This window comes from Sorex araneus, chromosome 3 (genome assembly GCF_027595985.1).
Source record: "Sorex araneus isolate mSorAra2 chromosome 3, mSorAra2.pri, whole genome shotgun sequence".
Lineage (NCBI taxonomy): Eukaryota > Metazoa > Chordata > Mammalia > Eulipotyphla > Soricidae > Sorex > Sorex araneus.
Window position 1 is genome coordinate 97,551,682 of NC_073304.1, and position 18,337 is coordinate 97,570,018.

At 40.1% G+C, this 18,337-nt stretch overlaps 1 protein-coding gene across 4 annotated transcripts in view; it reads right to left on the reverse strand.

Annotated features, from left to right (window-relative positions):
• Positions 1-18,337, reverse strand: part of PEAK1 (pseudopodium enriched atypical kinase 1) — a 270,744-nt gene that overhangs the window by 26,226 nt on the left and 226,181 nt on the right. For all 4 annotated transcript variants that reach the window (XM_055130599.1, XM_055130596.1, XM_055130597.1 and 1 more), the window contains one exon: positions 2,406-3,151. In XM_055130599.1, the coding sequence (XP_054986574.1) occupies positions 2,406-3,151 (746 nt within the window). The remainder of the gene's footprint in view (positions 1-2,405; positions 3,152-18,337) is intronic.

Here is an 18,337-nt window from a genome sequence, read left to right on the forward strand (position 1 = left end):
AGCAATAAAAGTTCTAAGATAGAAAAGGTCCCATCGCCCCAATTGCTATCACAGCTTTTGAGTGTTATACAGAGTCTCTAAATAACTTCTTAGATTCAACAGTCATATAATAACTTGAATCTAGATACCTTGTCTGAAGTTTACACTTCAGTTTAATTTAAAAAGTGTGGGCTGTGGGGCTGGAGCAATAGCACAGCGGGTAGGGTGTCTGCCCTGCATGCGGCCAATCTGGGTTGGATTCCCAGCATCCCATATTTTCCCCTGAGCAACACCAGGAATAATTCCCGAGTGCAGAGCCAGGAGTAACCTTTGTGCATTGCCGGGTGTGACCCAAAAAGCAAAAAAAACCAAACAAACAAACAAACAAAACAAAAACAAAACCAACAAAACAAAACAAAACAAAAACAACCTGTGGCACAGGGTCACTCTGAGTGCCACCCAGAGTCAAATGGTATCAATGCTTCTATTACAGCAGGCAACAGCTAGCTGAGGGTGCTCAGCTGAGAGTCTGGTCCAAACACATATTCTGGGTAGACAGTGAGTGCCAATTTTTTGCCTTATCCATTAATTTAGTTAGACACCATCTGGACTTTCTGAACCAAATTAACACGGGAAAGTCTTTTAGACATGTTAACTGGTTTTGAGCCAGTGACTAGAATCAATAAAAAGAGAATGGAGAATATTACCTTAAGTTTACATAGTGCTTTGGTATTTTCACAAGTATTGTCTCATTTGATCCTCACCTCAATCCCACAAAGTAAATGGATTCTCATTGTAAACATGAATGAGGAGGAACTGAGGCTCAAAGATTATTTTCCCCTAACCTAGCAATAAAGAAATAACCTAGGGAAGAAGTTTGGGGGTAGTGAAAGAAACGAATATTTATCAGAAATATGTTGCTTGTTGTTAGCCAAAGAGTCCCATAAAATGGGTACTGCTAATATCCCTGCCCTTTTTGTATTTTTGGGCCACACCTGGCAGTGCTCAAGGCTTACTCCTGGCTCTACACTCAGGGATCACCCCCAGAGATACTTGGGGAATATATGTGATGCTGAGGATTGAACCAGGGTCAGCTCATGCAAAGCAAGCACCTATACTACCTCTCTGGTCTTATTGCTCCCTTTTAAAGTGGAATAAATTGAGGGGCTAGGGATATAGGTTAACAGTAGAGTGTACACTTTGCATGTGGGTTTAATAACCCAGGACCCCCACCAAATAAAAAGGCAAAAAAATTAGGACACAGAAAAGCAATCTGTGACAAATCTACTCAGTGACAGAGTTAGAATTTGAAGACGGGTCTTTTCATCTTCAAAGTCTTTGCTTTATTTATTACATTAATGATGCCAATGGTTTACTGTTATAGTAAATACAGTGAAACAAAAATACCTTGTCAAGAGTTTTTAATCTCTCTTAAATAAGTGCGTTGTCTGGAATAGCTGATAAATCTGTAAGAAATTATTGAGTAGGCCAGGAGATAGTTTAATGGGCTGCATGGCAGAGGCTGGGTTTGACTGCTGGCACCAGAGGTCTCCTGAGCATGTCTGGGTGCTGACCTGGAGGTCCCCAGCACTGGTAGGTTGGCCCAGATACCTGGAGAATGCAGGGCCAGAGAAGCATGGGATTCTGAGGTTGCTGCATTGAATCTACATCGTGGTTGTCTGAGAATCTCTGGGGAGCCTCCTGAACTCCACTTGGGATTTCCCCCACCAAGAGAAAAAGGAAAAAGAAAATAGCATGTCACATAAACAAAATATTTGTTGTGAAGCAAGAGAGCCATGTTTAAACTTCAACTAAACTACAATTTGATAGCTATGTGACCCTAAGCAAGTTAACTCACCCGGAGGGTCATCTAAGAGACATCTGAGTTTCATTGCCCACATCAGTCAAATGGATAAAAAGAGCTTAACCTCATAAAGTTGACATGAAATTCAATTATATAACATGAATAAAGTTCCCAGCTTATCAACAAATACTGGTTGTCTTCCTCCATAAATATTTTCCCAAGAAGCATAGGAGTTATAGAGAACAGGGCTAGCTAAGGATCTCTTATTTGCTAGAGAATAAAGACAGAAACACGGAGTGGAAAGTATATAACAGACCACATTTTTCACAGGTAGGACAAATAACCACAGTTTAGGAATTACTGACTCTGAAAATACTTCCCCAGCCTCTCAGTTAGGACTTTTCCAAGTTCCTACAGAACTGTTTGCCTGTATATCAGCACTTAGTACACCATATTGTAAGTTTGTCTCTGTACATCTCTGCTATTGTCTCTAGATAGTAAGCCCCCTGTTTATTATAACATCTGGAGCTTTCTGAGCTAAGCCTCTGTGTAAGGCAGAGGCTCCATCACCTTTTGAAGAGTGGAGAAATGGAAGAAAATCAGATTGCTAGTATTGTCTTACCTTGACTGCATAGTTATTAAGCGGATCTTTTGCATACGAAGCGGTGTAGTAGACAGCATCGCCTGCCTCACAACATGGCTTGTCACTGGTGAGCCTAAAGTCTGACCAGCTGTCCACACCGAAACGGAGCTGGTCTTTCTGGCCAGCCATGAAGAGGTCTTCGCATTTAATAGCCAGTTTCTTCAAGGCATCTGTATGAAGGCTTCGGATTTTACCCACCACTTCCTCCCGATTATCAAGTCCTCGATAAAGTGCTTGTCTCTGGGGCTTCTGGAGGCTTCGTCCATGTCTGTAAGAGGGACCACGCCGGCTGGACAGAGACTCCATACTGTTGGAAAACCTGTCCTTAATACTGAGAGTGGTTAGGCTGGAGATGCTGTTTGCTGCTGAGGGGAAAGGCCTCTCCTTGTGCAAAGGTCTCTCCAAAGAGTCATAGGATTCAATGTCTAGTCCCTTAAGTTCATAACTGATGGAAGAGCCAGCGCTGCTGGCATCCCAGTTGGGATCGATGTCGTAGGTGGGATTAGCCACAACACAGAGACTAGTTTCCAGGGATTTTTGAAGGTCTTTGGAGATTGGTTCTGTATTGGCTCTTATAATCATTTTCTTTGGCAGTGGGGGTGGTGTGGGCTGGGAAGCATTGAGTGTTTCTTGGTCTGTTTTCCCACCAAAGGCGATGGCATCATCCAAAGCTCCCTTAGGCTGCCGAGGGTGCTTGGGAGGTATCATGGCTGCTCTTGATTGCCCTGGGTTGTTTATAAAAAAAGAAAGGAAGAGAAAGGAAAAATTAAAGTCTTATTTGTGTTACATAATTGAAACTTAAGCAGAAATAAGTGAGGTAGGCATGAAAACACAATGAATTGATACCGTAATTCAAGATGGGAGAAGGAGGCAACCAAAGAACAAATTGTTAAGGTATGAATCCAAAATTTGGGGGGACCAGCTAAGGGAATGATGAAATGGGACAACGGGCTTTGCTTTCAAAAAGGAATACAGATTCTCTACCTCCCAACATGACATTTACCACAACTAGAACACTAAGGAATTACAGACACTGTGCATTGTGACCAAGCAGAGATGATACCATTTTCGGATAAGGAAAATATCTGGGAACAACTGAAACTAAAGGACTGCTAGATGAATGCTCCAAAGATGCTATTCTTTTCTTCCACCTTCATTCCAAACTTACGTAGTATTGCATATATAGTACTTGTCATTTTTAATCCAACACATGAATATAACTTTATAAACATATTAATTTTATTGCACTCTGGAGATGGAGTCTGGCACTACTTAAACTGGTTTATGTATAAAATTCCTCTGATTGTGGTAAGAGGAACAGTATATATAAGTAGTCAAGTCTTATTTCAAATATCATTCACCAAATGCTATGTGATTCTCTTTTATTTGGTGGAGGGCATTACAAACAGTGATTCTAAGAGACATTACTTTTGAACATCTCTTATAAGCTCTAATTATAAAATCAATCATCTCTGCTTCCTTCCCAGCATTTGTGCACAGAAGAAAATAAATGTGTGTGATCAACGACATCTTCAGTGCTTATTCTCTGAAGGAAAGGCGGCATTGTTTTTTAAAAGACAGAAATATATTATGAAACTTTCATAAGAGCTATTAGATAGTAGTGTTAGAAAAATGAGGGGACTGAAGAGATGCTGCAGCAGGTCAGGTGCTTGCCATGCATGCAGCTAACCTGGGTTAAATCCCTGGTACCGAATATGGTTCCCCTGAGCACTGCCAGGAGTGATCCCTCAGCACAGAGCCAGCAGTAAGCCCTGAGTACTGTTGAATGTGGCTCAAACAAACAAACAAACAAACAAACAAACAAGTTAAAATAAAGCATGCAGGTGTGCACTCAGTATCTCATAATTAGAGCACAATACTCTGTTAGGGATAAGTTATGTCCCCTCTGCCAATCTGTTGAAGAACTAACCCCTTGGTACCTGTATGTGCTATTTTTTTACTTAGTCTTAGTAAAGGTAATCAAACTAAGACAGGAGCATCTGTATGCCTGATCCAACATGACTGTGGCGTGTGAAGAAGATATACAGAGGGAGGTCCTAACTGGTCACAAAAGCAGAGAAGAAAGTCATGGAGCTGCAAGCCAGGAAATGGCAGGAATTCATGGCACCATTAGGTGCTACAAAAGAGGGAAGAAAGGATTCTGCAGAGAGTCACTGAGTAGCCTAGGCTCGCTATCACCTTGATTCCTAACCTCCAGAACTGTGAGGGAAAAAAAAGAAACCTGTGTTTTTAAGTCACCCTATTTTGTGGTAATGGACCTGAGAAATAATCTATGCTGTTGCTACTAATCAGATAGTAGACATTAGGGGTCCCTGTGAAGATGATAATGAGTCAAGATGATGGTCTGTTTTGTTAAAATCATTTTCTTATAGCCATGCTAAAGGTAAGTATCTATATAAACTGTAACTGTAATAACAATTTATTCTATTTCATATGCTTGTTGGCTCTCTTAAAGAACACCTAAGGGTGTATGGGGCTGGAGAGACAGTACAGTGAGTAAGGTGCTTGTCAGGTACGTGGCGGACCCAGGGTTGATTACCCGCAATCCATAAGGCTCCCTGAACCTACCAGGAGTATGTCCTGAGTATAGCAGGGCATGGCCCCAAAACAAGCAAAATAACACAAAAGAATACCTAAAAGTTTATAGAAACCATGATAATATATGAAATGAATTAAAATTTAAGAAACTTTATTCACCAGAGGTATGTAAAAAATAATTTTTTTTCACAAGGAACAGTTTATGTTCTGTATCAACTAAAGTATGTATTTATACAAAGAGAGAATGAGAATGCTAAGCTTCAAGATGGTCAGTACTCAATAAATATTCTTGGGTGACTAGGGAAATAAGTATTTAGAACTGAGAGGGAAAGATTGGTAAGACTGTATAGGTGCCTATAATTTAGAAATAAATTGCATTAGTGATTTAGAAATTTTTCACAAAAATAGTGCAGGGACATATGGCTTCATTGATGAATTCAACTCAAATGTTTAAAGTTGTATAAGAACCCATCTTTTACGGATTCTTGCAAAGAACAGAAAGGGAAAATTCACACCTTAAAATCTGAGGCTTATATTAACAACAAACCATCAAAGGCAGCCACTCATATGAACAGAGACACAAGAGCCTCATAAAATACTTAGACACCGAATCCAGCAACACATAAAAAGGATTATACACCATGACAAAGTTGGATTTATTACAATAATATAAGGTTAGTTTAATATTTGAAAACCAATTAAGGCAATAAAATGTCATGTAAACAGACTAAAGAAAAAAATCAGTTTTCAAAGATATATGAATCACAGTTAAGTCTACAAAACAAACAAAAAAATCAGAAATAAATCCTTTCTGACCCTAGATTAGGAATGGGTTCTTAGATGTTATATTTAAAGCACAAGTGACAATTTTTTTAAATTTATACAATTAAAGCTTCCCACCCTCCAGTTTTTTGGGTCATACCCAATGATACTCAGGGCTTATTTCTGGCTCTGCACTAAGGTATCTCTTGGTGGTGCTTGGTGGATCATTTGGGATGCCGAGGATTGAACCTGGGTCAGCTGCTATACTATTGCTCTGGCCCCTAAAGCATTTTTATCAGAGGATGACTCCAAGAAAGCCAAAAGACAATTTACAGGTGAGATAATACACATGCAAATCCTATACATAAGACTAGTACACAGAATTTATAAATAACTCTTAAAATGAAAAAAATAACCTAATTTAAAGTGTATAAAATATTTATATAGATATTTCTTCAAAGAATATATACAAATGACCAAGAGAAAAATCAAAACTAAAGCTAAAACAAAAATCACATACATGAAGACTGGTCATCCTGTTGCTCATCGATTTGCTCGAGTAGGCACCAGTAACGTCTCCATTGTGAGACTTATTGTTACTGTTTTTGGCATATCGAATACGCCATGGTAGCTTGCCAGGCTCTGTTGTGTGGGCGAAGTACTCTCGGTAGTTTGCCATGCTCTCCGAGAGGGGTGGAGGAATCGAACCCAGATCGGCTGCGTGCAAGGCAAATGCCCTACCTGCTGTGCTATCGCTCCAGCCCATACATGAAGAAAGTCAACATTAGGGGCCGGAGCGATAGCACAGCGGGTAGGGCGTTTGCCTTGCACGCGGCCGACCCGGGTTCGATCCCCGGCATCCCATATGGTCCCCCAAGCACCGCCAGGAGTAATTCCTGAGTGCAAAGCCAGGAGTAACCCCTGAGCATCGCTGGGAGTGACCCAAAAAGCAAAAAAAAAAAAGAAAGTCAACATTATTGTTTATTTGGTACATGCAAATCAAAGGCATGAGACTTTACATCGATTAAGCTAACAATAGTTTAAAACAAAAAGAAGAAAAAGAGAGAAGTTCAGATTCTCATACATCACTTGTGGGAATCTAAAAAGGCATGAGCACCTTGGAAAACAATGTGGTAGTTACTCAAAAAGTTAAACAGAGTTTCCATATGAACCAGCATTTCTAATCTTCAAAATGTCATGGCACTGTTGTTCCTAATTGCCAAGAAATAAAAACAATTCAAATACTTATCATCTGATGAAGGGATAAACAAAATATGGAATTAACCATACAATAGAGTATTATTCAGCCATAGTAAGAAGTGCTAATATATGCTACAATCTTGGAACATGCTGAGAGAAGTGATTCACAGAAGACCGCATATCACATGTTTCTACTTTTAGGAAATGTCCATAAATCCACAGAGACAGAAAGTATATTAGGGATTGCCAGGAGCTAGGGGAAGTGGAGCATAGAAATGGAGAATGTCTGTCATGGATATGTCTGAGGTGAAGAAATATTCTGGAGCAGATACTGGTAATGGCTGAATATACTAAAACTCATTGAACTGCATACTTCAAAAGGGTAAGTTTTATTATAGTATGTAAAATTGTATGTTATATATAAACTGATATCTCAATAAAGCAAACAGTCCATTATTAGAAATCACATCAATTCAGTTTTCAGTAACATCTTCCCCTTACACCATGTCCTTAAACATCAACATGGATATGAGAATTTGATATTTACTGAACTCTTGATGTGCTAACGAGGGCTCTCTCCTAGTATTACCCTAGTCCTATTTTGCCTCAGCTCATGTGAAAAGTCAGAACTCTAGTTAACTTACAAGATGACTGAGATATGCTTTGTAACAAATCTTCACTTTCCAGCTATTGACCCAGACCTTCCAGCTATGAAATGTGATGGATAAGGCGAGATGCAGTGAACAACCACCCACTTTGGGCTGCTGTGACAGTGTGATAGTCCCTTGTTATCAACGAGTCAGTTTTGCCTCCCCCCATTGGCATTAGCCAATAGAGTTCATTCCCTGCCCCTCCCCCGCCTTATCCCCCAAATCAAAGCTGATCATGGTACTCCTTTACTTAAAAAAATTTCTGTTTTTGAAAATGTGGATTTGGTCCTTACTTTTCTTTGCTGAAGTGCAGAAAGAAGGCCTTTCAGGACCCTGCCTTAATTGTACCTGTTCCAAAATCTTGTAGCACTTCTTATATCTTCAGCTGAATGACCAAGCTGCTTGCAGCTATTTAGGTGTTCTTATCTACTTTACACTCTGTCTTTGTTCATGCTAACTTTCTTATAGAAATGGCTTCCTACTCCATTCACCTTTAACATATCAACTCTAGGGATTTTTTTTTTTTTTTTTTTTTTTTTTTTTTTACTGCAGTCCTCCCAATTGACCTTTTCTTTCCTGAGATGCGGGTTACATTCTATGAGCATTTCTAAGTACTCACAGTACTTGATTTATCTCTGTCTGAATTCCTATAGATTTGGTCATGAGGATAGAGACTGAGTCTCATTTGTATACCCAGTACCAAGTAAAAGGAGGGAGTGAGGGAAAAGGAAGGAAGAAAGGTAGGAAGAAAGAAAGGCAAGAAGGAAGAAAGGTAGGAAGGAAGGGAGGGAGAAAAAAAACTTTCAGTGTGGGCACTAGAGTTTTTTTGTTTGTTTATTTTTGGGCCGCACCCAGAAATATTTTGGGGACCATAAGGGGTCTTGGGATCAAACCTGGGTTAGCTGTGTGCAAAGCAGGCGCCCTACCAACTGTACTATCCTTCCGCCTCTAAGAGGCTTTGTAGGGTACCACTTTCTCAAAATTAGAATAAGCAAAAGAAGACCATAACCATGAAAGGAAGAAGGCTTTTAAGTGACTTCCAAAAATATCATTTCACAGACCAGAGCAAGAATTCAACAGGTAAGACTTTTGCCTTGCAAGCAGCTGGCCTGGGTTTGATCCCCGGCACTCCATATGGGCTCCTGAGCTCTGCCATAAGTGATTCCTGAGCACAGAGCCAGGTAAGCACTGAACACAGCCAGGTGTGGCCTCCAAGCAAACTAATCCTTTCACAATTGGCAACTGAGACAAGATCCACTAGCTCAGCAGCTCTTTAACACTTATCCGTGGAAGTGTAAGAAAGCTGACTGTATCCCTTCCCATCACCTACAGAATAAAGTCCAAACTCCTCAGTCAGTTGGTCAATGTTCTCAGTCTTATCTATCCCAACTCCTCATCTGACATTTCATATATGCCACTAACTTCCTGTTCTTGTAATATGCTTGTGTTTTTGTTTTTATATCTCTGCCTTGGCAAAGATTCTGTCCTAGCTCAGTTCAGATGGCCCTAATCCAAAGAAATTCTCCGAGTCTTTACTCTCCACCACCAAACAAGGAGTTATTACTTCTACCTCTGGATTTCTTAGTACTTTTTGCTCCATTACATTATTTTTAGTCTTTTAAAGATTGAATGGTAGTTGTTAATTTTTCTTTTTTTACCTTTTAGAACCTACTGTGGAGGCATGCAGTAGGGGTACAGAAATTTAGAGCTGGATTGAAGGACAAAGAGTCACACAACTTTGCCACACTGGCAAAGTTGGTTATCATTCCAAAATAAAAATGGACAGACAAGGCAGCAAGGAAAAGAAGAGAATAATAATGATGTCTCTTCCTAAACAGCAGAACATTATCTCCTGGCTGTTAAGGAGATTTTCCACACAGGAATCAGAAATGTTTGTGTTCCAAATGAAACCAGGGACATTCCACAAACCATGCAAGTAGGTCAAGCTATTCTCCCAAGTCTAAAAGTGTTTTGTGTATTTTTTTTCTCCAAGAAAGACATGTTCTCCTAACTGAATTCCAATCATCTGGGTCAATGTTTTAAAAGCCAGTTTCTTCGCTGCTTTTATTTTAAACTTTTAATCCTTATACATGCCTCTCAGGCCTGTGGGAACAGACATAAGCTCAGTTTTCAGCAGGCCTGATATAAAATCACATACTCTACATTTTTGTGGCATGCCAGCTCTCTAAATAGAAAAAAAAATAGATTGTGTTCTAAATCATGCCTTGCTATAGGCTGAAAAAATTCTTTTTGGCCAACAGGTTTGACTAAACCACATTTAGACCTAACTTTCCCTCTTTTAGTGCTTTTATACTCTACTTCTTTGCTATCTATCTCCTTAAAAAATCTTCAGATTAACACAGCATGCTCTAAAAAGTAAATAATCAAACAATGGATTAAAAGGAAATAATTTAATGATCCTATTTGAAACAAGTCAAAGGCACTCAAGGACAGTAGATACTAGGGCCAGGAGGACTGCCCCATAGCTGGAAGCCTGCTTCATGTGCGAAAGGGAAAAGGGAGATAGAATAGAGAAGGGATCACTAAGAAAATGAAGGCTGGAAGAATCAGTCTGGATGGGAGATGCATGCTGAAAGTTTATAATGGACCAAACATGATGACTTCTCAGTGTCTTTGTTGCAAGCCATAATGCCCAAAAGTAGAGAGAGAGTATGGGGAATACTGTCTGCCATGGAGGGAGGGGAGGGTGGGAAAGGGGGGGATATATCGGGGATATTGGTGGGGGGGAAATGTGCACTGGTGGAGGGATGGGTGTTTGATCATTGTGAGACTGTAACCCAAACATGAAAGCTTATAACTATCTCACAGTGATTAAATAAAATTGAAAAAAAAAAAAGAAACAAGTCAAAGGGTGCTTAAAACTTCTCAGGAAGGAAGATTATTTATATGGGCTCTTTTATTTTGAAATGGAGAGGCTGCGATTGGGCTACACCTGGTGGTGCTCAGGGATCCCTTCAGGCAGTGCCTGGGGGACCACATGGTTCCAGATTCAATTAGGATCAATTGAATACAGGTTAAACTTCTTACACCTTCTGGACTATCTCTCCACCCCCTAAAAATCAACATGCTAAAAGTGGTTGCACAGCAAAATATAAAACTATATTTAAATAATAGCTCTACTGATCAAGAGATCTGCTGGGAGGCACTACCATTGAAAACACACTACAGGGAAGCCAGAGCAAATGTTTGTTTGGGATTTGACAATCATTCCAATCTGGTGTTAGAGATTAAAACTACTTTAAAGATGGCCCATTTGGGACTACATAAAACTAAGAAGCTTTGCACCTCAAAAGAAACAGTGACCAAAATATGGAAAGAGCCCACGGGATAGAAAAGAAATATTTACCCAATACCCATCAGATTAGGGGTTAATATCCAGGATATACAAGACATTAGAAGAATTGTACAAGAAAAAAACTATCAACCCCATCAAAAAATGGAGAGAAGAAATGAACAGAAGCTTCCTCAAAAAAAGAAATACAAATGGCCAAAAGGCACATTAAAAAATGCTCTACATGGCTAATCATCAGGGAGATGCAAATCAAAATAACAATGAGATATCATCTCACACCACAGAGACTGGCACACATTCAAAAGAAAAAAAGCAACCAGTATTGGTGTGGATGTGGGGGAGAAAGAAACTTTCTTTCATTGTTGATGGGAATGCTGGCTGGTCCAGCCTTTTTGGAAAACAATATGGGCATTCCTTAAAAAACTAGAAATTGAGCTTCCATATGACCTAGCAATACCACTTCTGGGAATATACCCCGAGGGTGCAAAAAAGCACAGTAGAAATGACATCTGCATTGGTGTGTTCATTGCAGTACTGTTCACAATAGCCAGAATCTTGAAACAATCTGAGTGCCGGAGAACAGACGACCGATTAAAGGAATTTTGGTATATCTATACAATGGAATACTATGCAGCTATTAGGAAAGATGAAGTCATGAGATTTGCTTATAAGTGGATAGTCATGGAGATTATCATGCTAGGTAAAATGAGTCAGAAACAGAGGGACAGACATAAAATGACTGCCCTCATTTGTGGAATATAAAATAACATAATATGAGACTAACACCCAAGGATAGTAGAGACAAGGTCCAGGAAGATTGCCCCACAGCTGGAAACCTGCCTCATGAGCTGGTGGAGAAGGCATCTGGGATAGAGAAGGGATCACTAAGTCAATGATGGTTGCAGGGATTACTCAGGATGGAAGATGGGTGCTGAAAGTATATAAAGGACTAAACATGAAGGCCTCTCATTATCTGTATTGCAAACCATAATACCCATAAGTAGAGAGAGAATAAGAGGGAAACTGTGCCACAGAGGCAGGGAGAGGAGTGGGATGGAGGCAGGGGGATGGATACTGGGGACATTGGTGGTGGAAATACGCACTGGTGGAGGGATGGGTGTTTGATCATTGTATGACTGAAACTCAAACATAAAATCTTTGTAATTGTAATTCAAGGTGATTCAATTAAAAAAAAAAGATGGCCGATTTGGATAGGAACAGTATGTTAATGAGTACAATCAGCTCTTTCTTACAACAGGAATGTCTTGGTCTTGCAGTGGGTGTCCCTGCCCCCAGCATATCCTATCACTTTTGGGGCTTTTTCACAAACTCTTCCTTCCAATATACATTCTCCTTCATCAATGTGGCAGAGAAATTTTCTATCAAGTTCTGCTCAACGCCTTAGTGACCCTGTTCTAGACTCGTTCAGGCATAGGCTTTCATTAAAGTTTCATCTGTATCACAGAAACCATGGCGCAGGTTCTAAGAGTCTAGCGCACACCCTTCCCAGCAGCAGGGGCCCTGGGAGCAAAGCCTGCCCCATTCTGGCTGCCAGAAAAAAAGGTGGTGATTATAATGTTTGCTTGGACCAAATGGAACCACTCAGGACCAAATGGCCATAGGATGATTAGACAGTTATCAGAGATCACTCTGCCCCAGCATGGGAGACAGGGCTTATGGCCCTTCTGGTGACAGGAAGCCACCAGGTTGCATTCCGTGCTTCTTCACATTGACGCCTTACAGATAACAGAAGGCCAAACCAAAGGCACTGGTCCCACTTTGTTCCCTTTTCTGCCCAAGATAACTTAAAATCCCATTCAACTTCTCCCAGGGCACTGTTCTACCCTAGCCTTGCCAGGAGCAAGGTCCACCCAGGAGCACACCCCTATAAATTATTACTTCACTTTACTCATCTTTGTCCCTGTTTGCTCCAGGTGAGGTCTCCAATCTATTAGTGATCAACAAATGTTTATGAAAAGAATGAAATAAAACATATCTATTTAAATTATAATTTCAATTTAATTTCTCTTTTTGGTGAAGTATGATAGTTTTTATTGAAACATACTTAGATATTGGACTAAAGACCTCAATATCAAATCTGAATCCATAAGGCACATGGAGGAAAATGTAGGCAGAACTCTCTGATGTTGAAGCTAAAAGGATCTTTTTTTTTTTCTTTTTGGGCCACACATCCAGCAATGCATAGGGGTTACTCCTGGCTCATGCACTCAGGAATTACTCCTGGTGGTGCTTGGGGGATGATATGGGCTGCTGGGAATCAAACCTGGGTCTGCTGCATGCAGGGCAAACACCGTACCCTCTGTGCTATCGCTCCAGTCCCTATGCTAAAAGCATCTTTAAGGATTAAACACCACTGACCAAGCAAGTGGAAACAAACATAAACAAATGGGACTACATTAAACTAAGATGCTTCTGCACCTCAAAAAGAAACAGTGACCAAAATACAGAGAGCCCACAGAATGGGAAAGAATATTTATCCAATACCCATCAGATAAGGGGTTAATATCCAGGATATACAAGACACCAGTAGATTGTACAAGAAAAAAAACCTTCAATCCCATCAAAAAATGGAGAGAAGAAATGAACAGAAGCTTCCTCAAAAAAGAAATACAAATGGCCAAAAGGCACATTAAAAAATGCTGTACATCGCTAATCATCAGGGAGATGCAAATTAAAACAACAATGAGATATCATCTCACACCACAGAGTCTGTCACACATTCAAAAGAACAAAAGCAACTAGTGTTGGTGTGGACGTGGGATTCTCTTTTATTGCTGGTGGGAATGCTGGCTGATCCAGCCTTTTTGGAAAACAGCATGGGTATTCCTTAAAAAACTAGAAATTGAACTTCCATATGACCCAGAAATATATCCCGAGGGTACAAAAAAAACCACAGTAGAAATGATATCTGCACCTGTATATTCATTGTGGCACTGTTCACAACAGCCAGAATCTGGAAACAACCCGAGTGCCCTAGAACAGATAACTGGTTAAAGAAACTTTGATATATCTACAAATGGAATACCATGCAGCTGTTAGGAAAGATAAAGTCATGAAATTCACTTATATGTGGATGGTCATGGAGAGTATCATGCTAAATGAGAACGAGTAAGAAATAGAGGGTCAGACACAGAATGACTGCACTTATTTGTGGAATATAAAATAACATAATATGAGACTAAAACTCAAGGATAGTAGAGACAAGGGTCGGGATGATTGCTCCATGGTTGGAAACCTGCCTCATGAGCTGAGGGAGAAGGCAGCTGGGATGGAGAAGGAATCACTAGTCAATGATGGTTGGAGGGATCGCTCAGGATGGGAGATGAGTGCTGAAAGCAGATAAAGGACCAAATGTGACAGCCTCTCAGTATCTACATTGCAAACCATAATGACCCAAAGTAGAGGGAGAGTATGGGGGAAACTATCTGCCATAGAGGCAGGAGGTGGGATGAGGTAGAGAACTGTGGACATTAGTGGTAGAAAACGTGCACTGGTGGAGGGATGGGTGTTTGATCATTGTATGACTGAAACTCAAACATAAAGCTTTGTAACTGTATTTCATGGTGATTCAGTTAAAAAAAAAGAAGAAATATTCTTAGATGTTAGGGGAGAGAAAGAGAGGAAGTGTTTAAGGGAGAACATTGGCTTGAAGAGCCATAATTTCTATTTTCATCTAATTTTTTTTTCAGGGCTCATGACAAGTAATATAGATGAGACTGGAAAGGAGAGGAAAAAGGAAAGACAGTTGTGTCCATACTAACTTGTACTTGGGTTTATAAATGTAGAGGCCACATACCCCACTGGGCACCAGTCTTGTCAGATAGGAGACTTCTCAGGGGCTTAATCTAGAATCTATGACATCAACTAGTAGTAGCAGGTGCAAGTGACTTAGGGAAGGGTTCTAGTCTACCTGGGATCATTAATATGCTGTGTCTACCACAATCAAATGTAAGCTCCAACTAGCAAATCATAGGAGACATAAACTTTATGCCAAGCAATAAAACAAAAACTGACCTAAAAAGACTACATTGGGTGAGCCTCAAGTAAAGACAAACACAGGCCACTTTGAAGAATGCTAGTGGTATAGCAGCTGACAGATTCAATTTCTGGAAGGTTTCATTAGTGGAAACCTCACCAAGAGCATGGGTTATTTATTTGGGGGTAAGTTATCTATATCAGTTGAATATTACTCTGTCAATAATCCTAGTAGATTCAAGTTATATAATTCAATGCAGCTAGCTTAAAGATAGACATTATCTATCTATCTATCTATCTATCTATCTATCTATCTATCTATCTATCTATCTATCTATCTATCTATATTTTTAACAGAAATAATTACTTGAGGCCAAAGTGATAGTACCACAGGTAGGGCACTAGCCCTGCACACAGCCAACCAAGGTTCAATCTCTGGTATTCCATATGGTCCCCCAAGCATTGCAGGGAGTAAATCCTGAGCACTGCTGGTTTTGGCTAAAAAATAAATACATAGAAATAACTACATTTCACATTTTCTTAAGAAATACAATAAATGCTCAAACAAATGCTCAGGAATGTTAATATCAATTAAAAAATTTAAAAAATGCTACCGACAGTGTCCTGCCTGCACGGCAGAGCCTGGCAAGCTACCTGTGGCATATTCGATATGCCAAAAAGATTAACAATAGGTCTCATTCTTCTGACCCTGAAAGAGCCTCCAATCACTGGGAGAGGCTGCTAAAATCTCAGGGCTGAGTAATAGAGACGTTACTGGTGCCTGCTCAAGTAAATCGATGAACAACAGGATGACAGTAACAGTGACAGTGAGAAAAAAATGGCCGCTGTGCTGCTGAATGACCAAGATCCAGAGCCAGCTATATTACTGAAATCCTAAAAGTAGCGGCCGCGCGACTTTTTATCTCTTCATTCTCATCAGTTTAAAACTAATTATCAAATGTCAATAGGGCCGTATTTTTGGGGGATAAACTCCAACAAAGAATAGTGAGTTCTGTGTTGAAACTCCAACAACAATAGTGAGTTCTGTGTTGAAATATGGAATATAATCAAGGTAAAGAGAAAATGAAGTGAAATTTATCAGTCATGCAGGTGGAGTTGGGGGTTGGGGGTGGGGGGTGGGAGGTATACTGGTTTTTTTTTTTTTGGTGGTGGAATATGGGCACTGGTGAAAGGATGGGTGTTTGAGCATTGTATAACTGAGACATTAGCCTGAGAACTTTGTAACTTTCCACATGGTGATTCAATAAAACAAATTTTTAAAAAAGCTGTAATTTATAATGACATTAGTCTCACATATTATCAGGCCCAATAATGTAATAACATTTTATGTACACTTGTTCCCTTAAAATTTAATACTGATGATCCTTATCTGCCAAAAGATAAATAAAGCTGTTTTATTTCAGTGTGTAAAGTGTAAATACCTTAAGGCTGTGCTGCAGGTAAATTATGAAATGTGGATAGTTTCTTGGGAGAACACAGAAAGGAAACTGAGGCAGAGCTTATAGAAATCCTTAATCAGGCAGCCCCAAGTTAAATCTTGTATCAGAAAATATAATCCAGCAAATTAATGGAACATATAAAAATGAACTTGAAATGTTCTTTTGGACTTTTCTAAGGAGAGCTTAAATCCTCTACCCTAGAAATCTTTCAAATTCAAATGCAGGAGCTGAGAGATGGTTCCAAGGACTGGAGGGCACACTCTGCATGCCGAGGCCCTTGTACTTGATTCTTAGGACAGTATGGTCACCTGATCACCATTCCCAAGAACGGAGTGGGGATTAGCTCAGAACTGGCACTCGTGCCCGAAAACAGATGATTGGCTAAAGAAACTCTGGTATATTTACACAATGGAATACTATGTAGCTGTCAGGAAACATGAAGTCATGAAATTTGCATATAAGTGGATCAACATGGAAAATATCATGTTGAGTGAAATGAGTCAGAAAGAAAGAGACAGACATAGAAAGATTGCACTCATATGTGGAATATAATGTAACTGAGAAGTACAAGTTGGCAACGATGCAACTTCTGGCAGATATCTCTCTGGACTTAGTTACTAAAATACTAAATTACAGAAACCCAAAACTGAGAGGCCGCAAAGTGTGGTCACTCAACCTCATACCTCTCCATCCTCAGCAATGGAAAACAAATTATCTAATGCTTCCTTTTCAGCAGGTCTGACTTTAGGGGAGAGACTCTCCAAACAATAATAGTGAGTTTTGTTGAAATATTGTATGCAATTAAAATGAAAGTAAAGTGAAATTTATTAGTTACACAGGCGGGGGGGCTTAGGGTGGGGGGGTTAGGGGCGTGGGGGGGTTTAGGGTGTGAGGGGGCGGGGTGGAGCTATACTGGGATTCTTGGTGGTGGAATATGAGCACTGGTGAAGGGATGGGTATTCGAGCATTGTATAACTGAGATTTAAACCTGAAAACTTTGTAACTTTCCACATGGTGACTCAATAAAAAATTAAAAAAAAAAATAGGGCAGTTAAAAAACAAAAAACAAACAAAAAAAAAAGAACTGGCACTCGTATGGCCCCAAATAATGAGAAAAAACCAACAACCTTTTTTTTTTTTTTTTGCTTTGTTTTGGGGTTATACTTGGCAGGTGCTCAGGGTTTGCTCCTGGCTCTGCACTCTGGGGTAACTCCTGGCAGGGTTTGGAGGACCGTATAGGGATCAGACCTGAGTTAGCTGTGTGCAAGGAGCTCCTTACCCATTGTATGGTCTTTCCAGTCCCCCAAACAAAAACCATTTAACAAAAAATGGTCCAAAAGTCATTTTGGTTAATTGATTGAAACATATTACATTTGTTGAGATGTGGCAGCATTGAAACATGTGTGTTAGGCCAAGATGTGACCTGAGTGGCTGCACTTGTGCAGCCTCTCCGTTGCTGGATGACCATGATCCTGGAGGCCAGCTAAACTACTTTTGGTACCAGCAGCTTCTTGCAGAACTGTCTCTAGACTGTGAACTAAGCCATGGCCCCATGCTGCCTCAGGAGGGGAAAGGTTTTTGTTTCTTGGCTTTTCCTTTCCGGGGCGGGGAGGGGTGGGGAAGGTGTGGTGACCACCATCTTATAAGGACCACTAAAGAGAGGTACGAGCTTGCAATGATGCAATTTCTGGCAGAAATTTCCCTGGACTTAGTTACTAAAATACTAAAATACAGAAATCCTCATATCTCTTCATTCTCAGCAATGGAAAACAAATTATCAAATGCTTCCTTTTCAGCAGGTCTGATTTTTTGGGGGGGAACTCCAAACAATAATAGTGAGTTTTTTGTGGAAATATTGAATGTAATCAAAGTAAGAGAAAGTAAAGTGAAAATTATCAGCTACACAGGCCGGGGGTGGGGGGTGGGAGGGGAGGTATACTGGGGTTCTTGGTGGTGGAATATGTGCACTGC